Below are 21,972 nucleotides of genomic sequence, written 5' to 3' on the forward strand. Positions count from 1 at the left end.
CCGGCCCGGCCCCGGGGCCGGCCCGGCCCCGCCGCAGGTGTGCGTGGCTCTGGTGGCATCGCTGCAGCGCTCCTCGCTGCGCTAGAGAGGGAAATCCACCGGAGCTCGAGTCCGCGGACGTCCCGCGGCCTGAGGAAGGGAAAGGTGTCAGGATGTGTAACACTTTTGCACTTAATTTTCAGAAAATGGGACGCGTTGCGTCCTCTCGTCTTTATCGGAGTTTCCTGAAGGATTTTTCACGCCGCAGGAGAGGAAGGATGGAGGAATCGTTATCTACTTCATAATTATACTGTACATGTTTCTGGCCGTGTCCATTGTGTGCGATGATTACTTCCTACCTTCCCTAGAGATCATCAGTGAATGTAAGTGACATCCTGATCTTTTTCCTGTAAAACTGAGCAGTTTGGCATAAAACATTCTCTTTTAAAAAGCTTCAAAGTTAAAAGTGTTCTGAAAGAAAACTGAACAAGTTTCATTTTCCATGCACGGATGTGTCCATACAATATTTAATTTGATACACACTATCAATATTTTATTGAAAAAAACCTACTCTGATTACACTGCACAGGTATTTATTTAATATTTGCTTTTTTCTGCCTGGAGGAAAATCCTTAAGAATCCTCAATATTAACTAAACTGACAATTTAAGTTTGGGTTGCATGGTATTATGTCGAGGTAACTGCTAAAGAAATATAAAAGGAGGGATGGTGGTGTGTGGAACCAAAACAAGAAACCAAAACTCTTCCTAGAGTTTGTTTTTCTTTGAAAGTAGTGAACAAGTATCAGGATGAGCTACTGCTAACTTATTAAAGGTATGACACAGGAGGGACAGGAATTCTATGGTTCTAAGAAACCCAACCAACCTGCAACAATTCCCCTGGCTTCAGCAGACCACTGAAGTAAAGAGATGGGTCTTGGCAGGGAGTTTAGCTTTTCAATGCCAAGAATTAACAAAATTCCCTAGGGAAACTCATCCCTGAACTGGAAAACACTCTCCAAATCAGAACACTTACAGAAAATGTAAGACTAAACACTGCCATAAGAGCTGGTGTTCTGTTTATTGATGATAAATAAGCATTTGTCAGACTTTTGCCATGGTCAGTCATACGTCCCTGTTCTTTGTGTGCAGGACTTGAGCCACAGAATGAGTCACATTTCAGGAAGAGTCAACTTGCCAGAACAAAAATCTCATTTCTCTGAAGCAAGACACAGGCTCTTATACTGTCCATACAAAATGAAAATTTGATTTTTAAGATCACAGCACTGATTTGAATTTAACTAGTGTTTCTGGTATGTGAAGACACTGTAGTATAGATTTCCCTGGAAGATCAGTAGACTTGATGTGGATCATGTAACAATATCACACTACAGTCCATGGAATTTCCCCACAATTATTACCCATATGAAACATAGTTAAATCCTGCATACAAAGGCTGATTTTACAAGAGATTTAAACTAATTTCTGTAATGAAGTTAGAAATAAACTAGCCCAATAGATAAGGCTAATTTCATTATTTTATGAATCTCAAATAAATGCATTGACTGTATGAAAATAAAGTTTATTCTATTAAACCATAGTAGTATCTAAGATAATGTACTAATGCAAGTAAAGGGTACAGACTACTGGAGTATCAGTTTTTTTAAGCAATTCTTTTTGCTCTATCCTCAGGCCTTGGCCTCTCACAGGATGTTGCTGGAGCAACTTTTATGGCTGCTGGAAGCTCTGCTCCAGAGCTTGTCACTGCTTTTCTAGGTAAGAGATGTGTTTTGACTCCTTGTAATTTAGAATTCTTTTCTTTGTATGCCAAACAGAACCATACCAGAGAGTAATTTTCCTTACAGGAGCTTTTGTGACAAAGGGAGATATCGGTGTCAGCACCATCCTTGGATCAGCAATATATAATCTTCTTGGTATTTCTGCAGCTTGTGGGCTGTTTTCCAGTGTGGTATGTATCAACTTTGGTAGTTCTGCTCCCAAGACCCAAACAGTTATCCTTTCTCGTTTGCCAACAAAAGCCAAGAGAGACTTACTATGACAACTGCCAAGTTTATTATTTAGTAGCAAAACCAGCATGTAATCAGTTTTAAGATAACTTGCTATGAAAGTTTTTAAAAACACTAACTTGTTAAATATCATACTTAAGTCATTCCTAAGAATCTTTAATTTTTACATAATATAGAAACAACATATTGATGCAGCATTTACAGCACTTAGTGAAAGTATTACAGAGAGGTTTAAGAAAAGTACATGACTGATCTGCAGGTTTCGAGGCTATCCTGTTGGCCGCTGTTCAGAGACTGTCTGGCCTACACCATCAGTGCAGCAGCGGTCCTTGCGATGATATCTGACAACAGAATTTACTGGTAAGAGCACAAGTAGTGTTGAATTCATGTTGACTGGAGATTTGTGAGACTGCTTTTCAAACCAAACAAAAATCCCCAAGCCCCAAACTTCGAGTAGCCTGAACTGCCATTCACTAACAGAAATAAACATCCTGTTGGCTTTAAAAAACTTAAAAAGTTACAATGCTTGTAAAGATTATTACCTAAACATTCAAACTCTGCATATTTATGAAGCTTGATCTGCATAGGTTTGTCTGTACAGACTTCACAATTTCTATCACAACTGTTCTGGCATAGCAGTTAAGTGTTCAGCATTTACTCCTTTTGAGCCTTTCCTTTCATAGCAGCATTGCTCAGAAAAACACTTGTCTGCCAGAAGGAGATCATGAGTTTCTGATGTTTTAACTCTTCCATCAACACTGAAACTCCTGTTATCTCAACAAGACAGTCAGGTCCAGCATTAAGTCTCTTAAAGTTTATAATTTAAGCAGGACATGAAGACTCAATTTTGCAAACATCAGGAAAACGTTCAATCAGTAAGATCCCCTGAAAAACATGCAGCTATACAATACACAGACAAGATTCTGCAGGGGAGGGGAGTTAATCAAACTGCTGAAAGACATGGGGACACTCACAAACTTCCATGACATTAGCCATACAATTGCAAATAGATGCTTTTGTGTGTTCTCCTTTTGCTACTCATGCAAATTTTCTCTCTCTCTCCTTATGCCAACCATTGGGTTCTTTTATACTACATGTTATATAAAACTTATTTTTCATTCTAGGTATGAAAGTGCATCCCTATTACTAATATATGGGTGTTATGTTCTGGTGCTATGTTTTGACATTAAAATCAACCAATACCTCATGAAAAAGTTCAGTCCCTGCTGTACGTGTTTTACAAAAGCTGTGGAAGAGAATGCGGAGCAGCAGCCACTGGTTGGCTGGAGGGAAGAGAGTGGACCTCTAATTCGTCAACAGTCAAGAACAGACAGCGGAATTTTTCAAGATGAGCTGGACTACTCTCAACTTTCAACAAGCTTACACGGGCTCGATGAAATCTCTGAAGGTATAAGTATTATTACAGCTGTCTCTAGCACTCCACATGCCTGTCTGCATCAAATCTGATCAAGAGCAGACTCTGAGATAGCATTAGGATTTTGCTCACAAAAGAACTCCAGCCTAGTATTTAAGTAGATCATTTTTCTAACCTGGAATATAACCTTCAGCAAAATCAGAGTGGTGGTTTTCATATGAAGTTAGCTGCTAGAGGAATGCAAGAATTTGTGTTGTATTAGAACTTCAGTCTTTGCTATGTATATTTGAAACTTCTCAGCAACACTGCTTGTAAAATGTATTATCACCTGAAAGCCACACCAGTACTGTACTAATATACACAGTTTTCTTACGACAGTGGAAGGTTCATAGCCCAAAATATGCATGCTATCAGAAGTAAAGGGATAGCTGTGATGTGGCCACAGGTCATGTTTCTTCTTAGGCAAAAAACAGCAGTTGGTACTTACTCTTGGTAAATGTTATGGGTAAACCTTTATAAAGAAATTCATTTTCATCCACATAAGCTCTCTTACTGGTGAACATTTTACTCATAGAATACTAGGTTGGAAGGGAATCTCAAGGATCATCTGGTCCAACCTTCCCTGGCAAAAGCATGGTCCCAAATGGGCCAGCACCTGTTCAGCTGAATCTTAGAAGTGTCCAGCATTGGGGAATCCACCACTTCCTGGGAAGATTATTCTACTGGTGATTATTCTCATTGCAAAAAAACGGTTTTCTTGTGTACAAGCAGAGTCTCCCCAGAAGTAACTTGATTTCAGAATTTTGTCCAGAGAGATGTAGATACAGGGTAATACTACAGCTGAAACTTGAGGAAGTAGTATTTTTCACCTTTTTTCAGTATTCTCACAAGTAGAGGACAGTAATATACTGTATGTTATGGATTCAAACTTAATACTACAATTTAAAAGTTACTTTTTCTTCAACAGATCATCCAAATGTCTTCACCATGCCTGAAGCAGATATGAAGAGAATTTTGTGGGTGTTATCCCTTCCTATTATTACACTACTCTATTTAACTATACCAGATTGCAGAAGACAGTTTTGGAGGAACTGGTTCATGGTGACATTTTTAATTTCAGCAGCATGGATTTCTGCAATAACTTATGTTCTTGTATGGATGGTAACAATAGCAGGTAGGTACCTAAAGTGTTGTTGCTATACCAGTCAAGAATCACTGAAAAAGTTGTGAGGTTTCCCTGTGAGGTTTCCCTTTCCATAAGCAACAGTCAGTTTAGCAACTCAGACTGTGCTGTAAAAAAAGATAACAAAGAAAAACAACAGAAATTTATGTTTGACTGCTTAGTTTGCCACCCTCTTCTATCCAATAATGGAACACTGTAGAATTTAGCTGCTTCACACTGCTTACCATCACATGAATGAGAACTTTATGTAGCTACAAAAAACCCAATCTATTTTTAAAAACAGAGAGTTTCATTAAACTGCTTCATTAAGCAAAACAATTAAACACACAGCAATAAACTTGTCATGCTGAAGGCTGACAAACATGAAATCCACTAAGACTGGAATTAGAGGTCAAGGTTTTTGGAAAGGATATGTTATTTCTACACCTGTGTTTTTCAGGAACGTTATAGTAAGAGATTTGGCATTAAATTAACTGCCAAAAAACGTCTCAAATGTGTTTATTAAACATTTTTGGGGTATGTATATGTAGACCTCTTACAAATCTGCATCATAAAGTGAAGCAGTCAAAGGACTGCATGTAAGTGAGAGAAGGGGTAATAACTTGTATGTAAAAGCCTTCTCCTAAAAGTACTTCGAGGTATTAAAGTGCTCCTCACTTCATTGTTCCTCCAGTCAGCTTGAAAGACATCCAGTTTTCCATTTTAAGAACAAGCAGAAAACAAAACTAAAACTCTACAGAAATTTTTCAAAACTTGCCATTTTCACATTATAGCTTACTAATCCTACTCAAGCATTCTACTAGTTCAGACATGAATAACTCCTTGTTCAGTGCAGAAACAGACCTACACATTTGGTGAACCTTTGAGAAATTACTAGTAGATCGCTGGATATTATAACCCACCATGTTAACCCCTTGGTCAAATAATTTTCCACTTGTACCTAAAGAGCAAGGGTTCACTGTCTGGATGCTAGAAGCCTTTGAAACAGGATTCAAGTCAACATTATTGCTGTTCTACAAGACAAAGCATTAATTCACATGAAAGAAGGTATGGTGGAGATTCAGAGAGTGTATTAGTTCACTTTCAAGAGTCATCACAGGTAGTGCTGGGGTCTTTGGCCCACTACTCCTAGGTAAATTATATTCTATTAACATGTTAAAACACTACAAGTTACACAATTATATTCAAGTCCAGGCTCTCATGAAGGTTGACTCAAAGGTTCTATCATTGCATAATCAGCCTACCAGAATGTCACAAAGGTATCATAGCTGGGGACTACACTGGGATGGTCAAGAACAAAACCTAACTCAGTACACCTTTCTGTTGCTGGCAAAAAAATTTGACTACTTATAGCAACACATTGCTACTGATACACAAAATTAACTAAAGCCTAGAAAAATAAGACTATTCTGTCTTTATGGTCAGTTGCCAGAAAAAAAATAAACCCCTACACATTAAATAGAAGATAAATCTATCTAATAAAAAGAAAAATTAGATTCTCCTGAGTTTATATTCTGTCTTATAACCTTCAGAGGGCTAGAAACTAATGTTGGGTACATAAGGCTGGTTCATTCATATTTCACCTTGGTTTGAACCATTATTTTCCAGCCTGAATGGTTTATAAAAGCTGATTTGTTGGTCCCTCATCCTACAAATCTATTAGGAGTGATGGAAGGATAAAGGGAGTACAAATTCTGCAACAGGATCATGTTAGTCCCTCTGAAACCAACAAACAGTTTCAAACATAAATTTACTGGGCTGCTCTAGACTAAGCTGGTAAGTAATAGACAAGCACTGCTGACCTAGCTTAGAGTACTGCCTCTTATTTAAATAAAATTGCTCTTATTAAATGCGTCAAAATATTTCAAATAAGAAGTCAATATTTTTTATTGCTGAAATCTAAGATACTTTTTAGTGAACAAAAAAGTTTAAGAAAAATTAATTCATACCTTGACTAGAGGTATCAAATACTTCAGTATACTGATGCTTCTGAATGGTACAACTGCTAAAACGGTTTTGAAGAATCCCTGTCTTTTAAGTTAGAAATTATTATGGTTACAGGACATTTGGGGCTAAGAAAAATAGAGAGTAGGGAAAAATAAGCTGCCCTTCTAATAACAGTTTAAAACTTTTTTTAATTTAAATGAGTATTTACCTAAAGGAACTCACACTTCTAAGGGGTTACTTGTACTTACAAGTCATATAAAAATTTCTGCACATTGATTTCTTCCAAGTCACTTTCTAGTTGGAGTGAAATGGTAAAGGCATGTAATTGAGACAGTATTCTCATAATATCTTAGTGACTGTCCTGCCCAAGAAAATTAATGTGCTTTTTCCCCTGCCCCTGAGGGGATTGAAGAGGGTAATTTTAAGTTATTGCTTCATGAGACTTTAGAACACTAACAAGGAGATGCCCACAACCTTAAGAAAGACTACAGGATTTTCTAGAAGTTGGGGGGGGGAAGAGTAGTAATTTGTTACATATTTAAACTTCTATTTATCTGTAAGAAAAAAATCATAATTGCTATTGTCGTGACCACTGGAGACTTGAAGAACAAAGGATATTTCTTTGTTGTTACTCTTTGTTTTAACTGCTTTGTGGTTCAGTCACCTCACATGTAGTCAAGTTAGCTGACACATTCCATTCGAAATTACTGTATGATTACTGATTCTTTCTCCAGCAAACAAAGTCCAAAGCACTTTCTCTGGATAAAACCTAACTAAAGCCACACTTGCATTTTCTACTGTTTTTTCTCAACTGCAGGTGAAACACTGGGAATCCCAGAGTCAGTAATGGGTCTCACATTACTCGCAGCAGGAACAAGTGTACCAGATACAGTTGCAAGTGTGCTGGTGGCTCGAAAAGGTAAAGATTTTAGTACTTAGGTTCATGCCAATGGATGTGTTTAAAAGGTACTAGGAAAAGAAAATTCTATTTTGATAAATTCAAGGAGTAACCTCAAAATTTGGGCTCCAGATTCTAGAGCTTAAGTTTACTAAAAATAAATAAATAGCTTACCTGAAAAAGCTGTGGCTCAGACATTTAAAAACTTCTCAGAGTATCTCAGAGAAGTATTCTACGTTGGTTTATTTGTTGTTGATCAAGTATTACAGTTTTACTGCAGAACACAACTGTAGGTCTCGGTATTTTAAACATAACTGGACTTTATAGTAGCCTGTCTAGCTTAATTTTAAGTGCAACTGTGCAGATGCTGGTGATTTAGGGAGACTTTTTATGGTTGGTACCCAAAACCATGTTCTGTTGAATCATGACTGTGGTTCTTTTGATGCAAAATCTGAAAGGGGTGCTCTGTGAGAAACTGAGGGCTGGCAGTCTGTTCCTCCAAAACAGTTTGGCAATTTCATGTGATACAATTAAGCCAACTTATTTGTATTTCTTCTTTTACAGGAAATGGAGATATGGCTATGTCTAACATTGTAGGATCCAATGTATTTGATATGCTCTGTTTGGGAATACCCTGGTTTATAAAATCTGCCTTCATAAATACATCAGGACCCATAGAAGTGAACAGCAATGGTCTGACATACACAGCCATTTCTCTTATCTGTTCTGTTGTTTTTATTTTTCTGGCAGTTCACCTGAATGGCTGGAAAATAGATAAAAGATTGGGAACAATTTGTCTTGTCCTGTACTTAGTATTTACTGTATTATCAATTTTATATGAACTTGGCATCATAGGAAACAATCCTACAAGGGTCTGTGGTAACTAGCTTTAATCAGTGATTATGCTGATGAAAAAAATAAAAGCAGGAGAAAAAGATCAGTTTCTTCATTTAGTCAAAATAAAATTTAAAAAAAAAACAACTCCAAACTCCCATTGGGCTCTAAATCTTATATACAGAACTAAGTCATGTCATTAAAGTAATATTAAGTAGAACAAAAACATCACAGCCTAATTGGAGCCCTTTCTTTTAGAGTCAAGAATTACAGTATGACTACAACACACATATAAAACCGAAATTCTGAAAAAGACATCTACTTTTTACATTACACGGTTGATACACACTGGAGGGGAAAAATAAAAATCAGAAAACACTAAATAAATCCCACTATGCAATCTGGAGATTAACAGAGAAAATGGCTTATTTTATTAAAAACAGTATAACCATTCATTTAAACTGAATGACTAGAGACACTTGGCCTAATTTTCCAAAGGCACTGAGCATCCAAAGCATCCACAGTCTATAGGGACCTGCAGGTGCTCAGTGCCTCTAAAAAAACAACAAAAATCAGGCAAATTGTCTTTAAAAACCAAACATAGTAAGATTCAGTTAACAAGTATCACAGTATATTAAACACTATACTGTTAAAGGCTGGTGGGATTTAAAAGTTCCTTTTTACAGCTTTTGTAAGCATACAATGTTACTAAAAATGACTTACTAAGATAGAGAAGCTAAACAGACATAGGAATGTTCCTGAACACACAGTTTTAAATTATGCATTGCGATCCAAGCGGACATCAATTTCTCTGCCACTGATTTTTATGCCGTTCATTATCCTACAGGCCTTTTCAGCAGATTCTGGTGAGTCAAATCTGACTGTTCCACAGCCCTTTGATTTTCCATTCTCCATTTTTATTTCTGCAAACATTACATGACCTGAATAAATAAGTTAAACAGCAGTTATTTCAAGTCCTCAGTGTACTAACAACTTAAAGAACTCAGAAGTGATAAAAAAACATTTTTAAGTATAATCTAGGGGAACGTATGAAATTGGCACTTTCAGACTGATGGTACATTCACTCATTCAGGCAAGGTGACACAAACAGCAGTAAAGAATCCAAATCCAGATCAGCTATCTCGAATCTTTCCTTGCCATCAGCATAAGATGAAGTATGCCTGTATTTGACCTCAAGTTTGAAACAAAGTGCCCTATAAGACTCAGGGAAAGGTTCGTGTTTCATTTACAGACACTGACAGAAGTGGGAATATTGACAGGGATTAACTGAACTGTAGCTTAATCCAGTCCACCATATTCATCACAAAAACATACCAAGCAAGTGTCACAATCAAACAATTCTGTTAAGAAGCTGCAGAGCAAAATTAAAACCTTTAAAACAACAGTTACCAGGCTGGGAGTGGCAGAAAAACATCAATCCCTGCTGATTTGCCTTGGGGCTGGACACTCAACTCACAAGGAAATACTTCTATAAAGATGTCTTGCTACCTCTGAGAATGTTCGGTTCCCTGAAGCTAATGAGTTTTTGCTTATGGTATGTTGTAGCACACCCCTCCTGAGCCCCAGAATGTCACTAGGAACAAAAAACTTTTCCCTAAAATACAAAGCCTTTTATTTTAAAATATCATGTAAGACTGGCCTTTCACTGAAAGAAATCGAACCCTGGGAGACGGAGTCTTTGTATTTCCTTACGATACTGACATGAACACAATCTGTTGCTTATAATTCTTAAAAGCAATTTAATGTAATTACTATGTCTGTTAGCTGACAAAGAGATAATGAGAAAAAAATTCTAAACTATCTGAAAGTTGCCCAGGAGGCTGAGACTTAAAAAAAGAAAGAACCAGTTGTGCTATATCCTCCATCTACAAAAAAAAATCAACACCTTACAATTTTTCATAGTTGAACTGTGAGTTCTAATTTATATCAAATCTGTAAACAGCTGTATGATGACTACCTTATGTATCAGTAGTATGTTTTAAATTATTTATCTTTTCTGTCTATCCAAAATAAGAAGTCATCCTGTAATTCAGTTAAAGCTCTCTGTTCTGAAAATGCATTTTCAAAACATGTCACGTATTTCTACACCCAAGCTTTATTTTTTACTTATTTCTGTGAAAAGACCAACTTTTCTGAATTAGATAAAAACAATTATTGAATATTTGTAGCAAACCGTTATTTCTTAAGATAAAGGGGAACATTACAGCCTGCAAATATGCTAATCAGGATCATCTACCTGCATAAAATAACCTGAGTGCTACACTGGCAAAATTACTAACTCTGATTCAATGCAGCACCATTTCTGGAAGTAATGCATGACCTGGACAGACCCAGGCTCCTGCACGTATTTATCTGAAAAGAAACACTACATTATTATACTCTTACTGGCCAGGGAATATGTCAAAAAAAGAAAAATTTCAAAGAGCAATTTTATTAATGGAATAGGTTAAAGTTTATAGCAAGGGAGCACTTAGAGCCAACACAGCCCATACTGTACCTTGGTCTTGTGTTCTGTCATGCCTAAAAATTATTTATATAACTCAAGAAAGCTGGGTGAAATAAGAAAGATTAAGCTAGCCAGACTCTTCTTCAGAGTCAGTCTTCGTGTTGTTATCTAATAAACACCACGTAACACATGAAGTCCATGGAGATGAGCAGGGGTAAGGTTCATATACATACCACATTGACTGAATTTCTCCTTCAGCTTCTGCCAGGTCAAGTCAAAAGGAAGCTAGAATAAAAAAGAATTATGGGTAACAAAATACTACAATGAGAAAAAGAGCATATAATCAAACATACACACAAAATAAGCTTGTGGTTTCTATATATTTAATTGCTTACATTTCTCACAAATATCTGGTTGCCTTTAGAGCCTAATCTCTCCCTCATGCCACTTCCCATCGGGCCAGGCACAAATCCTCGATCGATGTCCATGTTCCTGTCCAGGCCTCCACCCATGGCTGGTCCCATTCGATCAAAACCAGAACCCATCCGATCCATTCCCATTCCTCCAGCCATATTGTTCATACCACCCATTCCACCACCTACACAGAGAAAGAAATGAAGGATAAAATAAAATCTCCTTTTAGTAATAAACACACAAGTATTTGGTATAAAATAAAGTTCTTGTGTCAGGAGAAGAGTAACTTTATTAAAACTGCTGTAATATAAACAATAACTTTTATACATGCACAGTGATTTATCGAGTAGCACGGCTAGTATTTTAAGACAAAGTATTACAAGAAACAGAGTGTCAGTTCTAAAATAAAAGTAAAACCAAACTGCATCAAGCTATTAGTCATACCATCTAATGTAGCAAAATGTTGAACACAAGACTTCAGATTTAAAGGCTGTCTTGTTTAATTAATAAAAATATGATACCCTGTACCAAAAAGATCAAATAAATACCTGTGGCAATACTAAGATACAGGCAATTTCACTAGATACACTATTGTTTATTTGGCTTCCTGCATTTACATTCAGCTTTACTTAATGCAGTCAATACCCACACTTAATTACAAAATCTTCCAGAGAAGGCATTTTTTTGCAGAGAACAGAAGTTACTGCAAGTACTGTAAAGAGCATGAACTTTCCTATGTGTCATGGTTTAAGCCCAGATAAAAAGTACATACATGGAATAAAATACATTAATTTATTTCGTATAAATAACTAAGAGCAATAACATTCAAATACTATAATATTTCTGGATTCATAATTAAAAATTATTGTACAGTAAAACTATCAAGATCATTCATGAAGGACCCTCTCTTCAAGCCTTATGGCTTTTAAGATTGGCACTAGCAAGATTTTAGCTTCTCATCTGCCCTAGCCTGAGAACTCAGACAATTGCTGCAACACAAATTCAGTATTAGAGCTTTGCACAAAATTAAACTGGGTGATAATCTGAAATTCAAAGCTGATTTTTACTTCAATGATGACAGATTACTGAGGTTCAGGTTCATGAAGTTTACTCAAATATCTCTGCCTGTCTTTTTTCTGAAACACAAGTTTACTTTAATCACTTCTCCCTCCAAACTAGAAGTTGAAACCATTCCAAATCTAAGATGAAGGGAAAGACAGTATTAGCTAGTTTTCCTCTGAACTTTTCCCTCGACAAAACAGCTTTGAAAACTGTTAGACTTGTCACATGCAACAGAGTTCTACTTCCATCAACGGCAAGACACTACACTACAGCAAGTCCCTCTGATACAAGTAGGCGTACACCATGTTGTTACATTGCCTATGCATTTATGTTCTATTGAAACAAGTTAACCTACTCATTCCAGATCTTACTGGGCCCATGCTAGGTGCTCCCATTCCTCCTGCAAAAACACCAATCATTGCACCACCTAAACAGAGAAAAATAATGAAGTGACATACACTGAAACCACCAGTTAATGAAAAAAACAAAGCACACACTAATGAAGTGCACTGATCTCAACATTACCTGGAAATACTTTTATATAGGGCACTTTAATGTGTGCCTTTATTATACAAACTAAATAGGAACATCTAGTAAGTAAAATCAGTTCCTCCTTTTCTACTATGGGATTTAAGCTACTCTGATTTCTTTCTAGCTTTTCTCCCCTCTGACAGTCTGCCAGTAGCACAAACATGGTAAAACTAAATGAGCCATTTCCCACGTCGGGAAGAACAACCTCAAAACTCAAGACTTTGTCTTATATGAACTACATAGTATAAAAAGTCAACAATTCTGCTGTAAATCAAACATCCTCAATTTCACTCTGCTACTATAGCCCAATCAAAGACACCTTCCTTGATTTCAAGGTTACTAAAACCAAATGCCTTCACAGTATTTCTTTTTAAGATACCATTAACCTAAATATTGTAACAGGAGTACATTAGGGCCTTCCCTGATCAAACACAGTAGCTATTAAAAGTCCCTACAATTTCCTTCCATTATTTAAGGTTAAGCAGGGAATCTCTAAGCTTAGTTCTCAGGACACTATTCAAATGATAAGATCACTGACAGATTGTAAATTGAAGCTTGCTGGATCTACTGAATGAAAGACACCCACAACAGTCTCACAGTGGCCATGTTCATACATTTCAAAACCAACATGTAACCAGAACACTCAAAAGCCTACTGCTTGCAGAAACATTTATCACTGAAGTGGCCTTGCATTTTCATTCAGGAAACAGATGTTTATGCAAGTATCCAGAGTGAAAGCATACGCTTGATTTCTAAGACATTCATTCCAAGGCATTAAGACTAGTTCAAAGGACAAGCTTACTACGTTCTTACCTCTTCCATACAATTATCAGTATTGAAGAGAAGCACAGAACAGTTACTCTTTGCTATGACTTGCCTCAACTAATAAAATTTTTAAAAAAAGAAACCAATCAACTTTTAGCCCAGATGACCCTTATGCTCTTAGTTCTTCTTCTCTTGCAAGGAGGTGAATTAAGGGAACGGAGAAGTATAAGAAACAGGGAGGAGGAAGAAAAGCCATTTCCTATAGTGCATTTCGTGTTCAGTTTTGGGCCCCTTACAACAAGAAAGACATCGAGGTGCTGGAGTGTGTCCAGAAAAGGGCAACAAAGCTGATCAAGGCTCTAGAGTACAAGCCTCATGAGGAATGGCTGAGGGAGCTGGGGTGTTCAACCTGGAGAAAAGGAGACTCAGGGAGGACACCTTTCTGCTCTCTGTAACTACCTGAAAGGAGGTTGCAGAGACGTTGGGGGTCAGTCCCTTCTGCCAAGTAACAAGCCATAGAACAAGACGAAATAGCCTCAAGTTAAACCAGGGAGGTTTAGATTGGATATTAGGAAAAACTGCTTCACAGAAAGAGTTGTCAATCATACAAACAGGCTGACCAATGAAGTGGTGGAGTCACCATCTCTGAAGGGATTTAAGACGTGTACATGTGGCTCTTGGTGACCTGGTTTATTGGTGGACTTGGCAGTGTTGGGTTAAAGGCTGGATTTGGTGATCTTTTCCAACTGAAATGATTCTGATTCATCCAGGTAACGGCATAGTAACAAAGGGCAAGAAGGCTCTACTATTGAGCACTTCCACGCCTCTGAAGATAGAAGAGTAACTCATTCGAGGGCACCCCACTGTCAACAAGACATCACCTATAAACAAAATAATGCTGGCTCAGCCACAGAAGAGGCCAACAAATACCACTCTGAACTGTATGAGCTCAGAAGGCAGGACGAAAACTGAGGGTACCAAAATTCAGCACTCCTGTCCAATGCTACCTGATTTGCAGTAAAAACAATACTACAGCATGCATTTGCGAAACGGGCTCATGGAAGTTACAAAGGCTGTACATGGACAGCTTGTTCAGGATTATCAGAAACATATATTCAACATCCCAAAGATTTAATACCCCACAAATTAAACAGTATGAAGGTAAATGCTTTCCTCAAATAGTTATTCCGTTTCTATTTTACCTCCACACCTGAACCTCTGCCTTAAGTGGTGGCTGTAATGAACACTCAGATGACATCCTTACAGTAATGACTGGGGAAGAAGGGACAGAAGAAGATGACCAAATGAAACCAGGTCTCCTCTTCTTCTACCAAAACTCTTCCAATACTATGTCACAGAAAATTTAACAGTTACCATACCCATCCTTCCAAAAGACTCTCCAAAACCACGGTTCAATGCCATGTCACCACGACCAAATTCTCTTTCCATGTTTGCTCCCATTCCACCACGGAACATTTCTGTAGAGAACAAAGCAAAAACCCAGGAATATTCTGTCATTTACTTCTAAGTTGATGCTCCTACAACACTTGTTTCACAGCTGCTTGTTTAAATAGAAGTGAGTCTAACACACAAGTCACAGGCACCTATTACACACTCAACGCTCCTCCCAGTTCCTAGACCTCCACTCACGCAACTACCTCCTTTGAACTCATCTATATTACCAACCCCTAAACGGAGAGCTTTTAATAAATAAATATTAGCAAACTAGTAAGTGTACAGGAACGGTGTTCAACTACCTCCCATTCGGTTGACTCCAAATCCTCCCATGTTAGGCATTCCTTCCATTCCACGAAAGCCAGGAAGTCCTATAAAATAAGGAAAAGCGTTTTCTATACAGTATTAAAGAAATACTTAATGCAAAAAACTTCATTGCACGTACCGCCTCCCATTCTACTCATTCCACCAAATCCTGGGCCGTCTATTCCCATACCTTTAAATCAAAAAGATAAACAACACTTAGTACATCCTAATGGATTTTTAAAAATTCAGACACAATTAAAATCTCAAAAGCACACTATACAATGCTTGCTTTGTCAAAAGTCTGTCATTCTTCCAAATACAGACATGACAATTTTAAACTTATAGCTCTGTACAACTTAAAAATGAAGAACAGGGATTCACCTCCTGGACCCATGCTCCCCATTCCGCCACCCATGCTCAGCTGTGTTGCACTGATGGGCTGTCCACCTGGTCCAAGTCCCATACCAATGCCACCAAGACCACCTCAAAAACAAAAAAAGAAGTATGATCAGAAGAGAGACTCTCCTCTGTATCATAGAGACCACAGTAAGCAAAGTACTACTAAATTGTGCCAAAACACGGATCACCATATATTAAGTGCAAGGAGTAGAAAATCGAGCGTGCACTCACGAGGTAATTGTGCGCTTTTGCTGTCCACAACACGGAAGTCTTCATGAGGAACTGATTTGTCATCCTGATAAAAAACAAGGATATTATGCTATGATCCTGTCAAGGTTTTGCAGAGACATATAAAGAAATGAAAGCACCTTACCATTTTTACATGCATGGGTCTATCAAACAGGAATTGCCCATTGAACATAGCTGAAGAAATGCAAGTCAAGGAATCTTACGAAGGCAATTTAACTACTTATGAAGAATCAATCTAATAACTTATTTTATTTCTGTACAATTACTGTGAGTTTTATCTTTCCCTATCTTATCTTTAGAAACCCAATTCAAGGGCCAGAAGATGCAATACAAGCTGTTAGGTACATTAGTTTCACAACTGTCACACTCCCAGATATTTTAATTCTGTTCAACATCATCAGGAACGTTTAGAATTTAGTAGTAAATTCAGTCATTACAAATGTAATCTGCACAGTATTACACTCTAGTCCCTATATGGTAGCTACAAGGCAAATAAGCACCATTTGCAAAACTACGCTGTCAGAACCATTAAAGACTAATCAATATTTGATCAATTATTTTTCAAAACCAAGGATACATATTGCTTGAACAGCTTCAATTGCTTGTTCAAAGGTAACTGTTCCCATTCCTCGACTCTTGCCATCTTTATCTTCTTTGATGTCTGCACGCTTCACAGTTCCAGCAATGCTGAATACCTCCTTCAGTTTCTTCCAGCCAACTTTGAAGTCAAGCTTAAACACAGAAATACATCAGAGATGTCAGTGCACATCTCTGTTCTGCCATTACATTTGGAAGAGATTTTCTGCATTGCTGTTAACTTTTCATTGATGAGATGCTTGATAATTGTAAATAGTTGAGATTTTGTAATATACACACACTGCATCACAGTCCAAAAAGTCAACTATTTATTCTATGTACATGTATTTTACTTTAATTAACATACTAGCATTGAGAAAGGCAGCTGTACTTCCACGAGACCTCATATAAATACAGTAGCTTTTTGTGCTAATAAAGAACTCAAACCATTATATTTGTTGGATCTTTATTATGCTAGTCTAAAGTAACCAGCAAGATAAACTAAAGAATATATTTAATAAAAAAGAAATGCAGTTGTAAATAGATAGTGAAAAGATGTATAAAATATTTTTGAATCAACAAATGACTGTGCAGTAATTAAAAGGGCATGTCAGTCTCAAGAGTTTAATGTATCTTTCCATGTCCAAAATCTGAACACATGTCCAACATTTTCAATTGGATATACTAATTGTGAACTAATTTCCAGTCTCCTCTTTATATTAAAACTGAACTACACAGGTAAAAGATGTCTTAGAAAGATCAAACATTGAAGTTATAACATACAGTTTTAAGCTTACATTGGCAACAAAAATTGTGGATCCAAGCCTGCCTGCTTGCAAATTACTGATAACCTCAGGAGGAATGTTGGGGTTATTGAGAATAGAAGGTGGTAAATTCATCATTCCAGGTGCTGCATCAGGTCCATGTCCTCCTGGGAACTGTCCTCCTCCCCGCTGGAGTGCCCTCCGAGCATGTTCCCCTTCAGGATCCTGAGAAGGGCACAAATAAAGCCACTTAACAATCAACAACAGGACTGGCAACAAACAAAATGGTACTACTTGAAATTCTGCACAAACCCATCAAAATTATCAACTAATAAATATGCTTGTCCATGTCAGAGGGATCAAGAACTGAATTAGCATGGAGACCTTATTGCCTCACCTCTAGAGGTGGGTCCTTTCAGATGAGGGTTGAGGCATATTGGCAAAGCACTTGTTGAGGAAGCGTGCACTGCCACTTCACATGCTGTACCTAGCCTATGGACAAGTAGAAAAGATTTCAAGCTAAAGGACTGTCAGTCTAGCACTTTCCTCCAAGAATTGAATTAATTTAATTAGGTGGTGGTTTTGTATTATTTATTAATACCATTATTAAAATTGTAACAGGACAAGAACTGCATCAGACACCATCATATACTACAGCACTACAGTAGGAATGTTGACATTATTTCACTTCCCAGACAGCACAACTTCTCTATTTCCAGCCCCATTTTTGCACATTTGTACTGGTTTAATAATTAGCCTGTTCTGTGTCATATTTTGAAGCAGGTAAGCAATGTAAACATAGAATTTACTTAGTTTGGAAAAGACCTGATGATGCTAAGGTAAGAATATGAAGTTGTTTTAACAAAAAACATCATTCGATTATTTTGACTTTAGGACACGCTTTTTGTCAGTTTACTTAGCATAAAATCCAACCTTCTGCAACCCAACAGGCAGTTCAGCACATTATGAAAACTTCACAAAAAATTAAATTGGAAATTACACATCTAAGATTCTCAGAACACTGCATGGTCATCTCAGCAGCTTTAGTATCTTCACTATTTCAAATTCCAAACAGCAGCAATGAACATACCTCTTTAATATTCAGGGGTCTTCCACTAAGATCATATTTGTTCATAGTGTCTAATGCCTTCTTAACAAATTCTTCATCTTTGAATTCAACCACACTTAGAAAGAGACCAAAACATTTAGAGTATTAAAATAAAGTTTAAAATGCCAAAACTAATAGAATGTTTGGATAGCAGTGTGCTTCTACACACATAAAAAAAGAAACTTACCCACAACCCTATATCCACGAGATTTGTCATCATATGTAAAGAGAAAACAAGCAAAAAAAACAAGAAGTCAGTCAGCACATATGATAGAGCAATGAAGATTCCAGTTAAAGATCCCAGCTCACTGTTAAGTAACTATACAAGTTATTTTCAGCTTCAAAATCCATAGTACATGCTCTTTAGTGGTAGCCAATCTGAATTTCTCCTACTTTCTTAACATACATACCTTTCAAATGCAAGAGAATACACTGTCTCTTACACTCTTTGAGTCAAACCAGAATTGGAAAAATGCCACACAGATCCATGTAAGGACAATTGGGAAGAGGAGGTGGGAGGGAAAGGGTGGAAAGAATATGACCCCAAAACATAACCAAAAACCAATCAAGACACTCATCATGTCATTAAAAGCTGTCCACTAACTACAAAATTCACATCTACCTACATCAAGTACACCAGTACAATGAACAAGCAGTCTGCATACCTCTTCAGTACTACAGCATAATTGAGAAATTACCTTATAAGAAAATTACCTTATTGACTGCACCAGAATCCTTCTAATAAAGCAAAGAGTTGAGGATTTCTTTAAGTATAGCAAAGCTGACAGCATGCTTTAGTTTTAACAAGTATTAAAGAAAGTAATTTACGACAATTGATACAACCTCAGTTGAGACTCAAACCTGCATTTCTCACGTTCTCACTGCAGGTTTGGAGCTGCTATTGGCCAAACTTTTGACTATTATTAAGAAGACAGAGGAGCTTTAACAATCTTCACTATTAGTGCCTCATTGCAGGCACTCTGTTGGCTACCAACCATCTCCATCCATTTAGTTTTAAGAAAGTAAATACATTAACCCAGTGTTTAAAAGTACCAACCCTGCAAAGCTGTGAAATCAGGCACTTCACCCAGTATATTCTTAGCTAACATTTTATACTTATTGGCCCCAAGAAGAGAATACTATGCTAACAAAATTTAAATAAAATGATTGGTTTATTGAACGTCCTTTATATGAAACAGATTTGTACCAAGACAAAGGTGCTGGCTAAAAAGAAGAATTAAGTAAATGCCATTTGTTAACATTTACAGAAGTACTTTGCCCCTTACAACCAGCTAGTGTGAGTTGCATGAAGGTGTCAGACTACTTCTAATACAGAATCCTCAAGGCTACCTTAATGAAAATCAGTGTAAAAATGAAACTTACTTTCCAATAACTGGTACAGGTATTATACAAAAATAAAACTGCTGAGGAACTTTTAAACCTCTAGCAGATTGTTGCCCACGGCACTTACCCTTGATTTTCCTTCAGCATCCTTAAACAGCTCCACGTATGTAACCTCACCAACTACATAAGACATACAAAGGGAAAATACCAAGAGACAATGCATTTAAACACCAGTATCTTTCTTTACTGTGCCCCTGTGCACAAGTCTACAGAGAATCACCTATTATTCACCAACAATCAAAACCAGACCAACATACCTCCTGTCAATGGCTATATAATTTAGCTAGTTTTCAGAAATATGCAGCAGCCACATTCTCAAAAGCTAAAAACAAACAACTATATTTAACCTAATTCATACTACAGATCATATTTTGGCCAGTATGATATAGTTGGTGAACAAATTCAGATATACACAGTCCCTTAACCTAACAAATGAAACGTCAACGTTCACTGAAAAGTGTTACATTTATCATCCTACTCACAACACCTGTTTTAAGGTGACTTTCTACCTGAATATCTTCAATCAAAAGTTTGCCTTCAATAATAACCAAATTTACACATCAAATATTTCACAGCAAGCGACTCACTTTCTAAAGTAGGAAGTTTCAGTAAATAAACCAATCAAATAGTCACGTCACCTTACAACAGATAAACCAGCAGTTACAGAAGGGGGGTCTGGCATTTTTCACAGCCTAAAAGCCAAGTGTGCTTTGCATTACTTTTGAAGAATCAATTTTTCAAGGAAAACACAGAACTAACTTTTTACAAAATCCATATATTATCATTATTTTACCCCAAATTTAGTATAAAATTTTTGGGGTAGTCAGATTTCTCTATCAGAGCTGCAACAATAGTAACAAGCTTTTAATACAAAGCTCCAGACAAACAGTCATGGCAGTAGTGACAATGCAGACCAAGTTAATGCCACAGCCAGATTCCACCAAAGAAATACAAAACAACTTTTGAAAGACATCCCTTATTATTCAGGTTAACACACTTAATGTGTTGCTTAAATACAATAGCCCTTAGAGAAAAAAAAATCTACAAGAACTACAACTAGACAAAACACAATCTCTTTAAGAACTCATGAGGTCATGCATATACTCTCTACTGTCACACCAGAATGGCAGAAGATTGTGAGCACTTCATTTACCCAGCCTACCCTGCAATGCAATTGTCTCGGATGAAAGAGGGGGAAGGGAGATAGATGTACCAAGTAAAGGCCAAAACAAAAAGAGTCAAATCAAATCTGTGTGGCTCAAAGGACACTTCCGTTGCATTTAAGCCCTCTCCGTGTCTGTACGAAGTGTATTATAAGGAGTGAGTTACCTTTCTCTCTCATCAGGTCTTTAATAGCTTGCCATTTCATGTCATATGGGATGTTGCTAATAAAAACTCTATTGCGATTAACAGCCTTCTTGTCTCCAGAGCCTGCATTCTTCTCCTTTGCATAGGGGTGGAATCTATTCTTGTTTCCAAGAGAAGGGATTGCCTTCGGTTTTGCAACGTACTTCTCTTTCACAGGTGCTTTCCCTTCTTTTGCTGTCTCATCATTATCCCTACATTAAAAAATAAAAATCCAAACAAAAACACTATTAGTCTTGTGTTGGATCATTAGATTATCATACTTCCTACCTATATAACTGACTATCTCCTATGCTACTGGAACTCCCAGGATGTCAAATGCTGCTTTTGCAAATTAGGAAAAATAAATTCATGCTACCAGTGCAATTCCAAAATACACTGTTTTATTGCGAACAAAAAAATGGTACAATATTAAGTAAAGAAAGTACATCTTACTAATTCACATTTCATTTCACAGAATCATAGAATCCTAGAATGGTTTGGGTTGGAAAAGACCATAAAGATCATCTAATTCCAAGCCCCCTGCCATGGGGAGGGACACCTTTCACTAGGTCAGCTTACTCAGGGCTCCATCCAGCTTTTAATACTTCCAGGAATGGGGCATCCACAACTCTGGGCAACCTGTGCCAGCACATCCTGTCTGTCAAGACTCAGAAAGATGGTACTATGAAACTACTACAAATGCCAAAACAGAATGAGTGAAAAATCAGCTATAGCACCCATGCCTTGGTGCTTTGGTAATTTTCACACCACACTTGGCCAAGTTACAGGATATTCACCACAGAAGTGAGAGTAGAAACAGTCTAAGCTATAGAGTTGAAACAGCTCAGGATGCTTCACTCAATGGAGTAATAATATATCAAATC

General features: G+C 37.2%; 2 protein-coding genes across 8 annotated transcripts in view; one reads left to right on the top strand and one right to left on the bottom strand.

Annotated features, from left to right (window-relative positions):
• The window catches only part of SLC24A5 (solute carrier family 24 member 5), a 9,426-nt gene extending 817 nt beyond the window's left edge, over positions 1 to 8,609 (top strand). The window contains exons 2-9 of the mRNA XM_008640030.2: positions 183 to 362; positions 1,670 to 1,753; positions 1,843 to 1,946; positions 2,264 to 2,364; positions 3,129 to 3,412; positions 4,347 to 4,553; positions 7,327 to 7,428; positions 7,972 to 8,609. Coding sequence (XP_008638252.1) covers positions 296 to 362; positions 1,670 to 1,753; positions 1,843 to 1,946; positions 2,264 to 2,364; positions 3,129 to 3,412; positions 4,347 to 4,553; positions 7,327 to 7,428; positions 7,972 to 8,294 — 1,272 coding nt within the window. The 5' untranslated portion in view covers positions 183 to 295 and the 3' untranslated portion in view covers positions 8,295 to 8,609. The remainder of the gene's footprint in view (positions 1 to 182; positions 363 to 1,669; positions 1,754 to 1,842; positions 1,947 to 2,263; positions 2,365 to 3,128; positions 3,413 to 4,346; positions 4,554 to 7,326; positions 7,429 to 7,971) is intronic.
• On the bottom strand, positions 2,028 to 21,300 carry MYEF2 (myelin expression factor 2). 7 transcript variants are annotated; one of them, XM_017742597.1, is made up of 16 exons: positions 21,071 to 21,300; positions 19,809 to 19,861; positions 18,525 to 18,532; positions 18,320 to 18,413; positions 17,263 to 17,454; positions 16,467 to 16,620; positions 16,014 to 16,063; positions 15,872 to 15,935; positions 15,623 to 15,724; positions 15,381 to 15,431; positions 15,238 to 15,279; positions 14,860 to 14,958; positions 12,540 to 12,611; positions 11,104 to 11,306; positions 10,942 to 10,993; positions 2,028 to 9,182 (listed from the first exon to the last, which is right to left on the bottom strand). In XM_017742597.1, exons 1-16 carry the CDS (start codon positions 21,108 to 21,110, stop codon positions 9,019 to 9,021), a joined length of 1,440 nt encoding a protein of 479 aa, XP_017598086.1. In that variant the 5' UTR covers positions 21,111 to 21,300; the 3' UTR covers positions 2,028 to 9,018. The 7 variants fall into 7 exon arrangements, with proteins under 7 accessions (XP_017598086.1, XP_017598085.1, XP_008638250.1 ...); XM_017742596.1 differs by having other exon boundaries at positions 15,235 to 15,279; XM_008640028.2 differs by having other exon boundaries at positions 15,238 to 15,306.
• Positions 21,301 to 21,972: the final 672 nt, after the last annotated feature.

This window comes from Corvus brachyrhynchos, unplaced genomic scaffold, assembly GCF_000691975.1.
Source record: "Corvus brachyrhynchos isolate BGI_N302 unplaced genomic scaffold, ASM69197v1 scaffold97, whole genome shotgun sequence".
NCBI classification, from domain to species: Eukaryota; Metazoa; Chordata; class Aves; order Passeriformes; family Corvidae; genus Corvus; species Corvus brachyrhynchos.

Excerpts from the sequence above, each read along its gene's own strand:
- MYEF2 (XM_017742594.1), bottom strand. The coding sequence starts at position 21,110 with ATGAAATGGCAAGCTATTAAAGACCTGATGAGAGAGAAAG. Across the intron at positions 16,621-17,262 it reads CCACAATTTTTGTTGCCAAT|CTTGACTTCAAAGTTGGCTG; the intron begins GTAAGCTTAAAA and ends TCTGTGTTTAAG. Across the intron at positions 15,432-15,622 it reads GGGGAGCATGGGTCCAGGAG|GTATGGGAATAGACGGCCCA; the intron begins GTGAATCCCTGT and ends TTTGATTTAAAG.